Raw genomic sequence first — 16509 nt, forward strand, 5'->3', positions numbered from 1 at the left:
CCTTGAAAAAGGTGTATGTACACGCTATGTATTTCTTTCATAATGGAATTGTTACTCAAATAATATTATGTTAAGTATATAAATGTAATGTTAAAGCCTCAATAAATTAAAAGATTTATTTATATTTTTACATTACGAGATATTCATAAACCTGAGTTAATCAATTCTATCTCTCGACACTAACCAATATTTATTGATAAATTGACACTTTTATCTTATATTTTTTTTATGAAAAATGTTTTTTAAATGCAATCGAATTAAATCATAATATATATTTTGTTCTTCAATTATAGGTGTGAGAATTTATATTTTTATAAAAAATAAATGAAATTTTAATGATACAAAATGCATTGTTTGATTTGTAAGTATAGTGAATACATAAAAATTGTTTGTCCAAACTGTAAAATAGGGTTGATATTCTTACAAGAAAACTATACCAGGATACATACATACTTATACATACCCAAATACCGTTTATAAAAAAATACACAAATTATTCACTAGGTACCAATAATACCTACAAAAAATAACTATCTTCACAAAGAATAGGCAATAATTTAATATCAGTCTATCAAAGGTAGTTGGTAGGTACTGCAAAACTACATAAAAATATGCAATATTGTGTTCAGTAGAAGACGATTATCTGGACTCTTGGTTTTATGTTTTCTGGATTTTCATTATCAATCAGTTTTGTGTGAAGAGGCATGGATAAAAGAAATTGTCAAAAAATGGTAAGTATATGAAGTATATTTCCTTTTTTTTTTTTTTTTGATTATCTGGATTTGTCATTTTTCATTTTAAGACTATCTGATTCCAATTAGTCAGGATAATCGAGGCTCTACTGCAAGCCTGGGCAAGAATTCTGACTCAAGGGTCCACATTGAGAATTTAAATGACAATGGACCGCCAAATAAAATACAGTTTTTTGGTCGATACAATTTAAGATGAATGGAATTTTTTCATATTTGTACATGCATTTTTATATTGAATTAAACCTTAATTTATAATTCCATACAATATTTTTTTAATTCCAGTATTTATCTCAGCTTATTTTTTTTCGATACATAAATATAGGTTCTAATTTGGCAGGTTCTAAGCAGGCTTTAATTTGCCCAGGCCTGTATATATTATATTCCATGAAAATAATTCAAACAAATTTATTTGCAAATTCAATTGAATATATTAATGAGATTTTATAGATGCTAAAATTTATTTTATCTTCAATCTATCTAAATTACATTTTAAAAATATAATGTTGCAATTAGTTTGAATTGACTGGATACCACTGAGTGATAATTTAAGGCAACCATTTTTTTGGAATGACTTTGTAGCCCGCGTACACTATTAATCCCACGAAGGCTACTTTCACGGAAACCTTAATGATGCGACTGGACAGAGACGGCGGAGGAATTCTGAAAAGAAAAATTGATGTAAATATGACACTATGTAGTAAGTTATCCATTGACAATGATACAATCAACCAGTATGTAACTGATAAATTTTAATGACATGACATATATAATATATACATGTCTGTTATCTTGATTATGACCAGTATATTCCATACATAGTCACGAATTCCAATATTAACCCTTTTACTCCCACGGGGCCGATATTTCGGCCCACCATACCTATGCGAAAACTCCATCTGGGCCGATCCATCAGCCGAAAGTTTGGAACCAAATTTACGATTTATTCCAAATTTTTTCCCGTCATATTTCGTCTCGTGTAGACGAATCATTATATTCACTGTGTGTTGAGTGTGAGTAACATTTATTTTAGTGTCAGCTTTATTTATAATTATGTCACACCCTATTAACTCACAAGTCATAATTGCTCTGCTGTCGAACTTGAGACCAAAGAGGGTCATAAAAATAATAAAACATTATTTTTATGACACATTTTAAATTCTGATATTTCTTTTAGTTGTTTTATGATTCATATATCACATTACAAAATGATGTTTGTAATTTTTGCACTAACAATGGATGCCACTGTACTTTTGGTAAGATGGTGAAAAAATACATGAATATAAATATTATTATAAATGATTTAGTGCTTTGAGACTTATTTTTTGAAATTACTTCATTCCATATCAGTTAGTCGTCGATACTGTATCGAATTCTCTTGCGATTTCGTGAATTGAATAATATTCTTGAATACCTTGGACACTATACGATTTTTTTTGATTACTTTATAAAAATTCTATTTCATAGATAAATAATAATTTGTTTATTTTTTTTTCTGTTACTACATAAGGATAGATTATATTATAAAATTTGATAAATCAATTATAAATAAAAAAATGTTGTCACACTTGTTTTGTTGTTCAAACATAGTTTTATCCGTTCATTTCTAAATAAATATTGATACATTATTTTTTTCTTTTGTTTTATTGATGTAAACTATCAATATTATTACTTATTATTGCTTTATACACCATTGAGAACACACAAAAAAAGTTTCAAATTTTTAAAACATGTGTGGAATTAGTTATTTAAAAAAAACTAAATCGACGATTTTTTGTCAAAAAACGCTTGGGAGTTTTCGCATATGCTAGGCTAAATCAGCTGGGAGTAAAAGAGTTAAATTATTTTGCTTAACCTTTCTAACGCGGCAACTGACTTTAGTCAGCCTATACGCGCGAGTCATCCGCGCGTCAGCTGACTAAAGTCATTTCGATTTTCGTTTGCCTAGTACTCCTTTCGGCCAGGCGCGAATAATTCGAACATTGATTTAATTTATTCAGAAATCATCCTTCTCTTGACATCTGTCAATGGATAGCCTAAACTTTTGTTCTATCTAATTTAAATAAATATTTTTCGGGAGCGTGTCTTGAATAAAAAAATATCAGTCATCGGGCCAATTCAAATTTGCCGCGTATATAGTGTCTTATCGCTTCTTAGTGCATGTGCGTCGAAGACATTTGACTGACGTGTTTGTAACGATACGAGTTTGCGATATAATAAGTTATATTGTTTTTTAATGATTGAAAAACTATTTGGTGCGTAAACTGTTAAATAGAATATTCGAAATTTACATTGATCAAAGTGAATTTACAAAATATTTTTACAAAAGGAATGCTTTTGGAGATTGCATTCATTCGCCTATCTGCTATTATATTATCCGCGAGTAAATAGTTTCGGAAAATAATTTGAACAAGGTGTCATTTAAATATACCTAGGAGTCCGCGATTCAATATGTCTCTTTGTTTATCATTGATTAACATTTTTAAATACTATTTTCTGGTTATAGAATTAGGTGAAACAGACAAAAATTATTTATTTACCCTAGTTATCAGCCATTTATAAAGAAAAGACACGAACAATCAGATGCCCGTTCCCGCATAAATGCGGAAATTGTCGTATTACGCTACACCAGGTCCCGCGCTACTGAATTTTTATACACTGCGCGGCAAATCATCGTCTGCTGGTGTGAGACAGACACTTGAGAATTATTTTTTTCGTAACACTATTCAAAAGGGTTTGATTCATGACTACTATTTTTTTTTATGGAGAATTCTTCTTATATTTATAGTCGAAAATAACTCGAGTTACTTACTATCATGTCATTATAATAAAATAAGAGATTACCTATTCTAGTACCAGTGGGTCTATTCTATACTTATCGACCGCTAAAGTGATAAAGTAATAAATATTATCATACTTAGGGTAGGTTTGTATCAAAATGTTAGCACTTATTGTAACAATTACACGAAGTTGGTTTTTATTGTTGCAATAAGTGCTATATTTTAACAGCACCTATCTTGCTGCTGTTGAAATATCGCACTTATTGCAACAATAAAAACCAACTTCGTGTAATTGTTACAATAAGTGCTAATATTTTGATACAAACCTACCCTAAGTTTGATACTATTTATCACTTTAGTGTTCGATAAGTATAGAATAGACCCACAGGTTATTGAAGTAATATAATAAAAAAAAAAACAAATGAACTTGAAAATAAAATTGTGGTGACTATAAAGCATTTAGAAGTGCAAAAAGTGTTTGAAATTTAATATTTTACGAATTGTAATAGCCTAATAGGTATTCGAAAAATAAACCGTTTTGTTATAAACTATGTGTCATTCGATTCCATTCAGTTCGGGGTCAATGGTAGGTACAAACCAGGCACTGGTGGTAAGTACATTACTCTCAAATAGCCAGTAGTTCTCAAGGATGATTTATTTATACTCGACCTGCAGTGCTGCAATGTGTATGGGAGTTCAAATAAAAGTTACACAGTTTGAGATGTCCTGGATGCTATAAAAATGAGCTATTTATGACTGATATTTTTTTAACACACTCAACAAAAATGCTCATAAAAGTCATAAACCATATTATTATTCATTATGTGTATGACATATTTGTCGAAATCGTAGCCGTAGACTATAATACTGAACTGTTCTTACACTTGTTAATCTGTCATCGACGCATTAGTCCAGCACCATTTCGTAAGTGTCATGGCGCCGCTCGAGTAAGCCGGCATTTTTTCAATGAAGAAATCTTGTTCGTGATTTCTTATCAGTTTTAGGCGACGAATGTTTATTTTTAGAGTCACATAAAATATTAGGTTCTGTCATAATCATTTTTGAACTTGACTCCGATTTTTTACTACTCTATTTGTGTATGTTTGACTGACATTTATTACGATTTATTGATGCTTGAAATAACAACGCGCACTGTTGTACTAAGTCGGGATTCGTAACGCTTAGAAAGGGTTAAAATAAATCAAGAATAAAACCAGCCACAAATAATATTGAATCGTGGACTCTCCGGTTTTTGAAAATGTAGATCTCATATAATGTTCATACATAATGGCAAAAGTTTTCATCAGAATTATGAATTCAAAAGTGTACCAAACATATTTTATACAAAAAAATGCATTAATAATAGGATATGAATATTGGAAGAATTTTTGCAATCCCGGTTCAAATTATATTGTGTACAGCGACTGACAGAAATATGTACATATGAACTAACCAATGTGAAGTAAGTCTAACTATATTGCTTTAGTAAGTAGTACAATAAGTCAGAATATCATAGTGTGTACAGACCTGTAAGTTTCACAATAATTGATAACCATATTTCCGAGATATAAATAATTGTGTACATCAAGTATAAAATCTTACTTCATTATGGGAGGAATCTGCTTAGCTGTCACCTTTCCCCAATGATCAAGAATGCCTTGCACATGTCCGATACCCACTACTCCGACAACTCTCATTGGTTCATTCACAGCTAAAATGAACAAAATCAATTAGCATTCTTTTGATAAGAAAAATATACCATGGTAAAATGCAGGGTTTCGATAAAAAAAAAAAGATTTCGGCTGACTCCAATTATGATCCAACTCCGAGACTAAGATCGTAACAATTAATAAAAGCCTCCGAACTGCCATCCTATGGGTCCCATAGGGGGGTCACAAGGCGTCTCTAAGGGGTCATAAACTATTCAATTTTAAACAAAAAAATATTGACTACAATGCAAAATTCATTTATGAGATGATATATCATTTTTACATTTATATACATGTTTTATAATATGTATGTGTATGACCAAAAAACAGACATCGGTTGAAAGTGAGAAAAATAATGCAAGTGAAAATAAGAAAATGTGATGATTGATAATTGACACATAAAATTTTATATTATAATTGTGTTTGTCAATCTATTTAAAATGGTTTTTATGCAAATGTGACAAGGGTTGCAAATTACTTGTTAATTATAAAATTTACAGTTGTGGCTTGGAAAGATTGAGAAACCTTTAAAAAGGTTTAACTCTTTTAATTGTACTGTCCGACAAGAAAATCTAGGCAATAACCGAAAGTCGCTAGTGCGGTTAAAAGTAGGAGGAGCTTGTTAGTTCACAGTTTTAACACGTAGCCAAGAAGATCTTGTTGGACGGTAGTACAAATATTTATAATATATACTTTAAGAGATATGTAATACGATATACGGTTCATAAATATTACTTTTTGACACAGCAGCAATTTGTAAAGAATATGAAAGATAAACATCTCTTTCCCGCACGAATACTCTCTCCAAAGCCGGAAATTCTCCAGCCATTTCGGCAATCATTTCCTTTAAAAGGTCTCGTTGCTTGCATCGTTCAACTTCTTCTTTCCTACAAATCAAATAAAGTATTAGGTTCATCCGTTGTTGGAAAGTAATTTAATCACCAGATATCTCTGCCACTGTGATCAGCAACGCAGAAGAAATTGACAAAAGCCAAAGGAAAGTAAACATGGGTGTGGTATACTAGACAGGTCACAGGTTTCCAAGCCATGGCTGAGACCCCTAGATGATATTCTAGGGGTCACTAACTAATTAATAATAAAATATTAACTGTGATACAAATTCAGCATTGAAATTAATTTTTGATCAGTGTTTCAATGTTTGATAACAGACTGTTCGGACAGAATTTAATATTTATTTTGTGAAAATTTTATGTAGACACCTTGAGAAATAGAAATTTGATAACTACATCAACCGAAAATCCGAGAATTCAGCTAAAACTGGAAACAAACAGTTAACAATATAAAAAAAGTTAAACAATGTATCCACAAACAAAAACATTCAGTTTCCACAGGAAAAGATAAAAATTAGTCATCAAATGTATTTTATTCACCCCATTTGTAACGTTGATCTGCGTTTTAGCGAAAGAATCTTCAGTAAAAAATTCAAAGCTCTAGAACCCGCCTTCAAAGCCTTTAAATAACAGACAAACTTTGTGTTTTATAGTATAGATTGGACTTACGTAATTGGATCTTTAGTATTGAGAAGACGCCAGACCAGACGGATAGTTTGCCACCAAGAGAGAGCGGCCAGGGCCCGGTGCATGGTCACTTGTATTGGACGATCACCCAAATGCACAATACAATGAGGAATTTTTTTCACCTAAAAACATAACTAGATTAATACAATTTTTAGTTATATATGTGTTAACAAGCTAAAAAAAATCTCTGCAAAAAAATTGACAGAACTGTCCTACGAATGGAAGGGATCTAAATTGAACTAATGCGCTCTAAATACTGTATAAAATTTTGATTGCTCGAATTTTAGGGTCATGTAAATTAACAGTTTCCACAGATCACAACAAAATACTATGTAATTGTTAATATTAAAAAGAAAATATATTCAAATACCTCCTGTATTGCTCTACGAAATTCTCCTCCGGGGGCCATTCCAAGTTCTTTTGTGATGTGGGCAGACATATTAAGTAACAGAATGTATATGAGACCATTGAATAAACCATTTTGTTGAATAGTGGCTCTGTAAATAACAAATTGAATTCAATTAAGCTGAGGTGTATTTTGATAATATTGTAATGTAGTGTTTAAATTACTTATACGAAACGTCATGATCTACACCGACTACTGTCTGTGCCATAAGAATGTCGCTTTGAATCTGCCTATAGTCTGGAGCAAAATAAAGATGTTTCTATTCATGCCTCACTAGACTCGGCATTTGGTGTTGACGATTGCCTGCAAAAGCATTACCACCAACTGCCACATGCCATTATGATGTCGCTTAGATATTATATATTATCTGACAGACAATGATAACACAAAATAAAAATATAGTCAATACAGTAACTTGTTACTTGTCCAAAGAAGCTCAAAGGGTCTGGTCATACTGGGAAGTAGCAAAAAAACTTAGCCAAAAGTCTTGCCCCGTAGATTACCGGCCATACTAATTGCAGATTTACAGAATTATTACCAAAGAGACACTTCCTGTCATTTAGTGTACATAATATGTAGAATATGGGACCAATACAAATCGTCTACATTTATGTAGCTCTGTTATAAACTCTTCAATAGCAAAGGTACATAGCAAACATCAGAAATGCGAAAATGCCGAGTCAGTATCAATATTATTTGTAGTCAAAGAAAGTTTGATAATACGTTTACCAACCTTATCTTTTGGAAGTCAATATTTTTGGCTTCCTCTAAAATAGTTTTTTCATCTAACTGCAATATGTTTATCCTTTGGGAGCACAGCTCTACCATTACTATGTGCGGTTGTACAGACTGGATAATCTATTAAAACAAATGAAAACATCAATGATTTAGACTGTAGTCACATTTTTTCAACATATCTCCAAATATGGTAATGAAAATCAACTATAAAAACAAAACATACACAAAAGTTTAACAAAAATACTAATTGATCATCTTCGTGAATTAACCCACATAAATTATATTTTCATCGTAATGTCATTATACAAAGAACAAAACAATAATTATTATTATTTGACTGTTAAAAGAAAAAGGAAGTAACCCTCAATATTTTCAAAATAGGTTTTATTGGATAATAACGTTGTGCACAACTAAATACACGTTGTGTCCAAAGGATGTAAGCTACAAATGCTGATTAATTATCTAAATTTGGCTGGCAATTTAAAAAAAAAAAAGAAGGAAGTGAATTGGGAAAAACGACATAACCATCATTTTTGTTCGTTTTTCTTTAATTAACGAATAATAATTAATATCAGATTAGGAATATAATAACCGAATTATTAATTATCATGCATATCACGGTAATGTTTATTTTGTATTTTAACTTTGACCGAAAACCATAACAAAAACGTTTTTGTGCCTCCTGTAAAATTTGATTAGCGTGGATTATGTACTTTTTCCTTACTGCAGTTGAATATTATAAAGTGGTAAAATCTTTTGATTTATATTATATGAACAAGCACAGCATCGAAAGGTATTTTCACTGGTAAATGATTTAAAGTAGTAGGTAGTAAAAACATTTGATTGAGTTTTCATCAATGTGTAATTTTATACTAGCAGAGCCAGCTGTTTTGTTAAATCTTGCAGACAGCTTGGCGTCCAAATAACATGGTGTTGGATTTCATGGTAATATTCTTCCCACATACAGTTTACCAGTTTTTTTTTATCAGGCAATGATTAAGTATTCCCCACATTCAGGCTTTGGGAAATAGTTCCCTCATAGTTTTTTATACCTACAGAAATTTCCATAACTACATTATTATAATTCACATATATTATAAATAAAGGCTACATTTCAGTGAAATAAATCTAACAAAAATTATATGCATTGACAGTTTGACAAAATAAATGACTAGCAACTATAATGATGAAGACAATGATATAAATATGTTTTATTATATCACCAGTTGTTGAATGGCCGTTAAATATTTTTAGGTCGTTAAATTTTAATAATTTTCATTGGTTCCAAACAATAAAAACAGTATAATGTGAACAAAAATTTTTTTCGGAACATTATCTATGTAATTATGTCATAATTAATATTATTATAGTGAAATCTTAGTTTGAATTTGACACATGTATAAGTGCGAAAAAAATGTTCATATTGTGATTCATTGAACCGGATCATTAATCAATTAATCATTTTTGAAGTGTATCAACTAAGTGAAAGTGTTGCGGAAAAAGTCGCGATTGTTTAGTCTTTGTTGTAATTATTATCTCATAAAATGCCTAGATGTGTTGTTAAAACTTGTGGAAATAAGAATACAAGACACTCCAAAAAGGATGGAATAACTTTTCATGATTTTTATTCACATACTGTTATTTAGAAGTAATTATTGGCCAATGTTGTGTCAACTGTGTTTATTGTAGAGATGTTCTTATCGAAACAAAAGTATCGCATCGAAAAAAATCGTAGAGAAACATTCCTTAAAAAATGAAAAACTTCATAAAATAATCGGAGTTACGAGCTTAAAGATCTTTCAAAATACTATAGTATATCAATATAACAATGCATTAATCACAGGTATCAGAAGAATGAAATTTTATTTTTATTGGGGACAACCCATAACCAATGAAAAAAATACTAATAGTGCCTATACACGTGCATGAATTTACTTGCAGTGATAGTGTTTATTTTCAACTATCACGATAATAACTGTTTACACGTCAAAGTGTTGACTGTCTCGCCAATTTCATTCTTCAAGAGTAAGCATGACGCGATGTTGTCATTTTATGGTACTATTTGCCAGATCGTGAAAATCTGTCAAAATGAGTCTCTGCGCGGTGTGGTTTGCTTTTTACCGGCAGGTTCACCACTATTGTTTTATCGGAAGTGAGATGGAATAGGGAACCGGAGGGTAGGTTGGTTTGACTCCCAAATGAATAACTCAGAATTTGGTGCGTGAATGAAATGAACCCTGGTTTTATTATCTCCTTCCAAATAAATATCAATTTTATTATTACAAATAAATTTAAAGATTATAATTTAGTAAAGTGAAATAACGAGTATGCGTTCTGATGGATTACGAGATCGATCGGGCGAAGCGGAACGATAACCTTACGGCTAACTCTTTGATAACTGAATGACGATGTTGCTTTCTTCTACTGAGTGTTTTATATTGATTCGATACAATTGAAAATGCTACTATCAACTACTTGAATATTTTTGATAATCATGCTTATGAGTTTTATTGTGCAATGCATGATTCGTTTCATATATTATAAACAATTGATTTTAATTTGAACAGTTATGCAGTTTTAATAATTGAGCAAGATTGATTTTCATACAAACAACCAAACTTACATAGCATTATTTATTTATTTGCAATATTATTGATTAATTGAATTATTATATTCTTTTGCTAAATTAACTTTGTTGAAATTTGATTGACTCGCATAAATCGCTTGTTTTTCAATTTTAACAATATTATGTTGCAAGATACATTGTTGTTATAAATTAATGGTTTCCTGCCATGCTGGATGGTAGGGTATTCACCCTACAGTTTTACTGCACAGGGGCAGATATCGCACAGTACACTTGTCACGTGTAAATTCAGAAGGAACTTAGTGAGCTTTAACCCATGCATGCAATCTTGCACGATAATACGTGTTTACACATGCATTTTTTCAGCAGTAAATCCATGCACGTATAAACAGGATATTATGGTCAGCTCTGCGCGCTGACGACAACTCTCTATGTTCAATATATTACTTACTTTTGAGACATCATTTTGCGATTCTTCACTGAAATGCGCTGTGCCGACAATGTAAACTTTAGAGCCATCAGGTGTCTTTAATAATGTCACAGTAGGCGGAAGGTTATCATCTATGTTGGCTATTTTCATACTGAGGCTGGGATTGGGTGAAGGTTTACTCTCTGAAAAAATAAAATAATGAAAACTCAAGCGGATTTACTAATTATTTTATAACTGGCAACCATGGTCACTTTCTATAATTTTGATGGTAGTTAAAAACGATTCAAATGGAATACATAGTACAAAACCTAAATTGATTAGAATTTAAAATTAATAATATGGTGGTCTTACTTTTCTCCTTGAGGGAATCACTTGGGTCTTCTGTTGATGTATCCATATCACTTTGATCTCCCGAATTCAATGAATCTTCTAGAAACATTAAATAAATGTGTGGGTGCACTAAATAATTTACGGTTAGATCAGAAACATTAATAATTTCAATGAAAGTAATACGTAATCCCTTAACCCATTCGCTGTGTCTATTAAATTAAATAAAGGTCTGCAGCGAATGGGTTAACATTACTCTAATGCGTAAGTCCTCTAAAATAAATTACGGTGAACTCACCATTGGACATTAAATTACGGGGTTGCCAGAATTTAAACATGATTTCGAACAATAAAACTTCTTTCCGAAATGAGCCGCCAATAAAGATTGCAATCTAACTAAAGAAACTCTTTGTCCCAAGAAAGCATTCGATGCAACTGTGTGTTCCTAAACATTACTTAACTAAATTCAACATTTTTTTAAATTATAATTCTTTCTCATATGAACATGATTGTAGTGAAAATATTAATAATTATTGTCAATTGGAAATTGATTATGAAAACATTTTTTTTTAACCATCAATTTAAAATGGTAACATCAACAAAGATAAATTAAAAGCAAATGCAGGTACTTTATTTATTGGACTTCTCCCTCAATAATATATAACGTTGGTGAACTGCAATACAGTAATATCCCGAAGTTACACGATACACCTATCGCGGTATTCGGGACCCACCGGTCCGACAAAAATCGCTTAAGTCGACTTTGCATATAAATACATAAAATTTTCTTTACTTTTGACCAAGGACTAACAAAAACACTAGTTTAGAAGAAAAATATTTAATAAAATTATATTTCTTTGTACATATTATTAATAGTAGTAAATTGTTTATGATGACAATATTATATAAATTATACATTAGAACAGTGAATAACTTATGAATGAATGTTAGCCATTCTCCTAGCAAATTGGAATCAAATAGACATTGAAAAAACAACATGAATTTTATGGCAGCTGCTATATCTAAAACGTGACCAACTGTGACTGCCGAGACAACTGCTCTGCCAACCAGGTCACCATGGATGCTCTTTGTTAGAATAGTATTTTTAGCATATTATACACTACAATTAAATTAGGAAAATCAAATAGTTTATCAGTCACCTAGTTGTTTCATATACATTTTGTCATAGTATGCAGAGAAGCCATAAGTGTGCAGATTAAAATACCAATGAATTCATTGGCCTAAAACAGGGATGGCAAAGCCTTTTCGAAAAGTGTGTCAAATTTCATGCATACTCACATATCAAACGCAATTGTCAGAAAAAAATAGTGAGTCAGATAAATAAAATAAAAAGCCAAATACTTATTTTTACACTACGGTTTATTGTAAATTTCCCAAAAAAAGATTGAATCCGTAAATATTTAGTGAGACTTTTGTTGGTATCTGATGTCAATTAATTAATTTGCATTTTATAATGGAAAACTTTCCGAAGATAATTGAAGATGCCGTTTATACTAGAATCCCACATACTATGGTTCAGTTAAACCATTATAGAGCTGATATTTTATTTTCGATTTAAAATAATTCATTGATGAAAATAATAGTTCACAGTCATATGTTTGCCAAAAGATATCAAAATAGTGGTTTGCTTACTGTTTTATTGAATTAACTCATTTAGTGCTGACACCACGACTGGCGCGTTTGCGTTACCTGGCCATTCGATATAATTAACATGCTATTTAAATGTGGTAATTAAAAATTAATTAACAGCTTAGCAGTGATTGTGTTAAACGTATAGGATAGGTAATAAATTCCATTCACATTCTGATGACTTTTGTATTCACATACATATTTCAAAAAACATTGATAAAAATATTATTCAAACTACAGTCGAACTCGATTATTACGGAAATATTGAGATCTCGGATGTAATGAGGAAACATTAGTTGACATTTTAGTTTATGATTTTCTCCATACATTTATTCACTTTTATAACAAGCTACTTCTCGGGTATACCGAGCAAAACTGTTAATGTGTCGATCGTTTAAAAACAACATTTTCGACCCTAAGCAATAAAATCCGACTGGGCAGTTAACTAGACCGATGCCGTCGGGATCGGATTACGTTTATGACACTAGTCAAGTGTCTAAGTACCTAATTAGTGTTTTCGCTGACAACATTGGAAAAGTATTCACGCATATGGTTGAAATTGCATGTAAAAAATCCAAGCTTTATGAATTCAGTAGGTACCTACCAGTGCCGGCGGCTCAGCACTTCATTAGCATTACAATAAACAACTTTTTTTGTAGTTTATGAATACCATGCTTGTTTCGGGGATTTTTACGATGGTTTTCAGATTTTTTATGTTAAATAGAACGTGGTGTGAAAAATGTTATATAACGATGTAATGAGTAATGCTTATAACGAGCAAATTCAGTCGGTCCCATCTTCCTCGTAATAATCAAGTTCGACTGTATATCATAATCTGTATGAATGTTGATAAAAACAGGCCAATCTAGATAAAGTAAATTTTCAAAAATTTTAGATAAATTAGGTGTAAAAACTACAAAATTTTTTCATACAACGTTTAAGGTTTGCCTCTGTAACACCGAGTGAAACGTGTGTCATAAGTTTGCCATCCCTAACCTAGAGAATTCATACTGAAAGCTACCAATGTACGTCTGCTCGTTGCTTTCTATTGACCACTTCCTTCATAACCATGTAAGTAAAAAGAATGTTATACATACATACTCAAACCAACAAATTTGTTAATTACATTAATGTTATTATATCTACTACTTCATTTAACACCCACAGTGGAATAGAAGACAGAAAGCACTTCTCCAAAGAAATGAGCCATGGCCTCAAATCGCATGACTGGAACAAATCCATATGTTCATATTATGCAGATCCCGAGCATGAATTATCGAGTTAAGTGAATACCTACCAAAGATTCCTCGTAATTAATTGTTGTGGATATATTATTGTACACAAATAAAAAGATGTTAGATTTTAATTCTTGACATTTTTAACGTTAAAGTGGTCAATGTATTATAATAATTAACTATTATTTTGTAATATTATGATTATTTATTTTCTTAAATATCACAATCACTGCTGAACTTTTAATTACCACATTTAAATAACACGTTAATTATATCTAATGGCCAACTGCTCTAAACGAGGCAGTCGCGGTGTTAGCACTAAATGAAAAAAGTAGTATAAATAGGTAATATTTTTTTGATTAACTCATTCACTGCGGACTTGTTAATTACTATTTAATTAACATGCTAATAGTATATAATGGCCAACTAATTGGCAACACACCTGTTGCGTTGGACGCACGAAATGAGTTAAGATTAAGCTAGTGAATCTGTCCATGTGTGCAATTGTCTGCCCATCGATCGTTTTGATACAATCTCGAGATTCCATTATTTCATCAGTGTATTTAACTTACACAAATATTGAAAACAAAATGGTACAAGTCGGTTATGGGGAAGCCAGTGGCAAACACATTTTGAAAATATCCGATATACTGGATTATTTGTTAGGTTGGGTTAGTTTAGGTTAGGTCAAGTTAGGTTAGGTTAGGTTTTCATTCTTGAATTTTGCCAAAATCGGCTATGGCAATTAGCACGGTTCCCGCCTGGCTTCCCCATAACCGACTTGTACCAAAACAATTAGATTTGCATAAATTCTTGAAAAACCACCTACTTATATCCACGTGGTAAATCAGGGCAGAGGAGAGAAGATAGTTAGAAGGTGACCGGGGCCCACCCCAAGCTTTAGTGCGTGAGATTATGATACTTAATAGTACAGAAACCTGCTATAAAAATCCCGCTGGCTATATAATGCTAATAATACTTATTCTTACCAGTAATAACAAGCATTACAGAATCGTCACTGTCGGACAACTTCCTTCTGTCATCACCCTGCATGGGAGTCGTTTCCTTGGACTCTCCACCCCTTTCCTGACTGATTAAATTGATTGAATCGCTAGCCATGTCAATGACTGTATCTTTAGTCTTTTTGGACGGTGTGCTCTTCGACTTGGAGCCAATATGCCCGAACAGACTATCTTCTCTGTTTGGAGAATCAGAAAAATCTCTCCGGTCACCACCAGGGATGGCTTTATTGTGTTGAGCTGTGAAATCTATCAGAAAAGATTTATCTGAAAAATTGTGGAATTTGTAACAAATTTGATCATACAAGTTAATGTTTAGGAATCATGAGAAAAATTAAATATCGCGATAGCATAACAAGTTGGCACTAATGGTATTGAACTGACCTTAGTTCATCACTCATGTCGTGACTGTGAACCACCAAGGGAGTTTTCGGAAACAAAATAGTCCAATAGATAATAATTATAATAGCAATTATCTTCTTCCTAGCCAAATCGAAAGCTAAGTAATTTCTATTAAAACATAGCAAAAAAAAAACCCCCACATAATTTTGTTGCATAGGGATTTATCGAAAATGCACTCGATTTTACGTGGCATTTCACTTTTTAATGATGTAAATTTGCAATAGATAGAATTCTTCCCTTCATTTGAATTACGTTTCCTGTAACATATACCTAGTTTAAAATACGTAACATATTTAAAAGACTGCTGAAATAAAATGTCAATGAGTAAATTCTCACTGACAGCTGCTGTGCCGGTGTTAATAAATTCTTGGGAATGAGCAATTTTACAAAAAGTTTTGCAATCTTTTTGCATCTGAAAATTCTTTTAAATATTAATTTATAAACATAGGAACTACTTCATAAGCAAGTTGTCTTGTATTTCTCATTGGGGAATTAACGGATTCAGATTTTACAAACCTCCAGTAATATCGGTGATATTATTTCCACTCATGTCGAAGGATGAATCAACACCAGTCAGCGTATCACTGTTTGCAGTAAACATGGACAAATCGCTATCTGGCGGTGAACTAGATTGAAATGACATTATTTAAATGCAAATTAACGGGATGTGCACGAAATAATAGTAAAATAACTTAAGCAGTGCGACGCAAGTTTACATTTAAAACCAATGAAAATTTATTCGAAAACAACCATACGGTCAATCTAGAATCAAAACAGATGAGGAGTGTTGCCTGAATGATGAAAAGTAAATAAGTTATAAAAAATAATATTTTATTATTTCATTGGTGATACATAAACTTGATTGATAAAAGTTGATAGGTGCCTAGTCAAAAATAATAATTTGATGATTACCATTACGTCATGTAATGTCACGCTGAGATA

General features: G+C 31.6%; 1 protein-coding gene across 2 annotated transcripts; it reads right to left on the reverse strand.

Annotated features, from left to right (window-relative positions):
• Positions 1 to 727: 727 nt before the first annotated feature.
• On the reverse strand, positions 728 to 16353 carry LOC147067741 (traB domain-containing protein). 2 transcript variants are annotated; one of them, XM_085952749.1, is made up of 10 exons: positions 16084 to 16353; positions 15136 to 15414; positions 11286 to 11363; positions 10956 to 11116; positions 7916 to 8040; positions 7147 to 7273; positions 6759 to 6898; positions 5974 to 6125; positions 5132 to 5240; positions 728 to 1412 (listed from the first exon to the last, which is right to left on the reverse strand). In XM_085952749.1, the coding sequence occupies exons 1-10, from the start codon at positions 16208 to 16210 to the stop codon at positions 1298 to 1300; spliced, it is 1413 nt and encodes a 470-aa protein (XP_085808875.1). In that variant the 5' UTR covers positions 16211 to 16353; the 3' UTR covers positions 728 to 1297. The 2 variants fall into 2 exon arrangements, with proteins under 2 accessions (XP_085808875.1, XP_085808874.1); XM_085952748.1 differs by having other exon boundaries at positions 15136 to 15432.
• Between the last annotated feature and the right edge of the window lie 156 nt (positions 16354 to 16509).

The sequence above is a fragment of the Rhyacophila brunnea genome, unplaced genomic scaffold (genome assembly GCF_057557595.1).
Source record: "Rhyacophila brunnea isolate RB1 unplaced genomic scaffold, BYU_Rbru_1.0 scaffold_3, whole genome shotgun sequence".
Lineage (NCBI taxonomy): Eukaryota > Metazoa > Arthropoda > Insecta > Trichoptera > Rhyacophilidae > Rhyacophila > Rhyacophila brunnea.

Excerpts from the sequence above, each read along its gene's own strand:
- LOC147067741 (XM_085952748.1), bottom strand. The coding sequence starts at position 16,210 with ATGTCATTTCAATCTAGTTCACCGCCAGATAGCGATTTGTCCATGTTT. Across the intron at positions 11,117-11,285 it reads TGATTCCCTCAAGGAGAAAA|AGAGTAAACCTTCACCCAAT; the intron begins GTAAGACCACCA and ends TTATTTTTTCAG. Across the intron at positions 6,899-7,146 it reads TTCGTAGAGCAATACAGGAG|GTGAAAAAAATTCCTCATTG; the intron begins GTATTTGAATAT and ends TTATGTTTTTAG.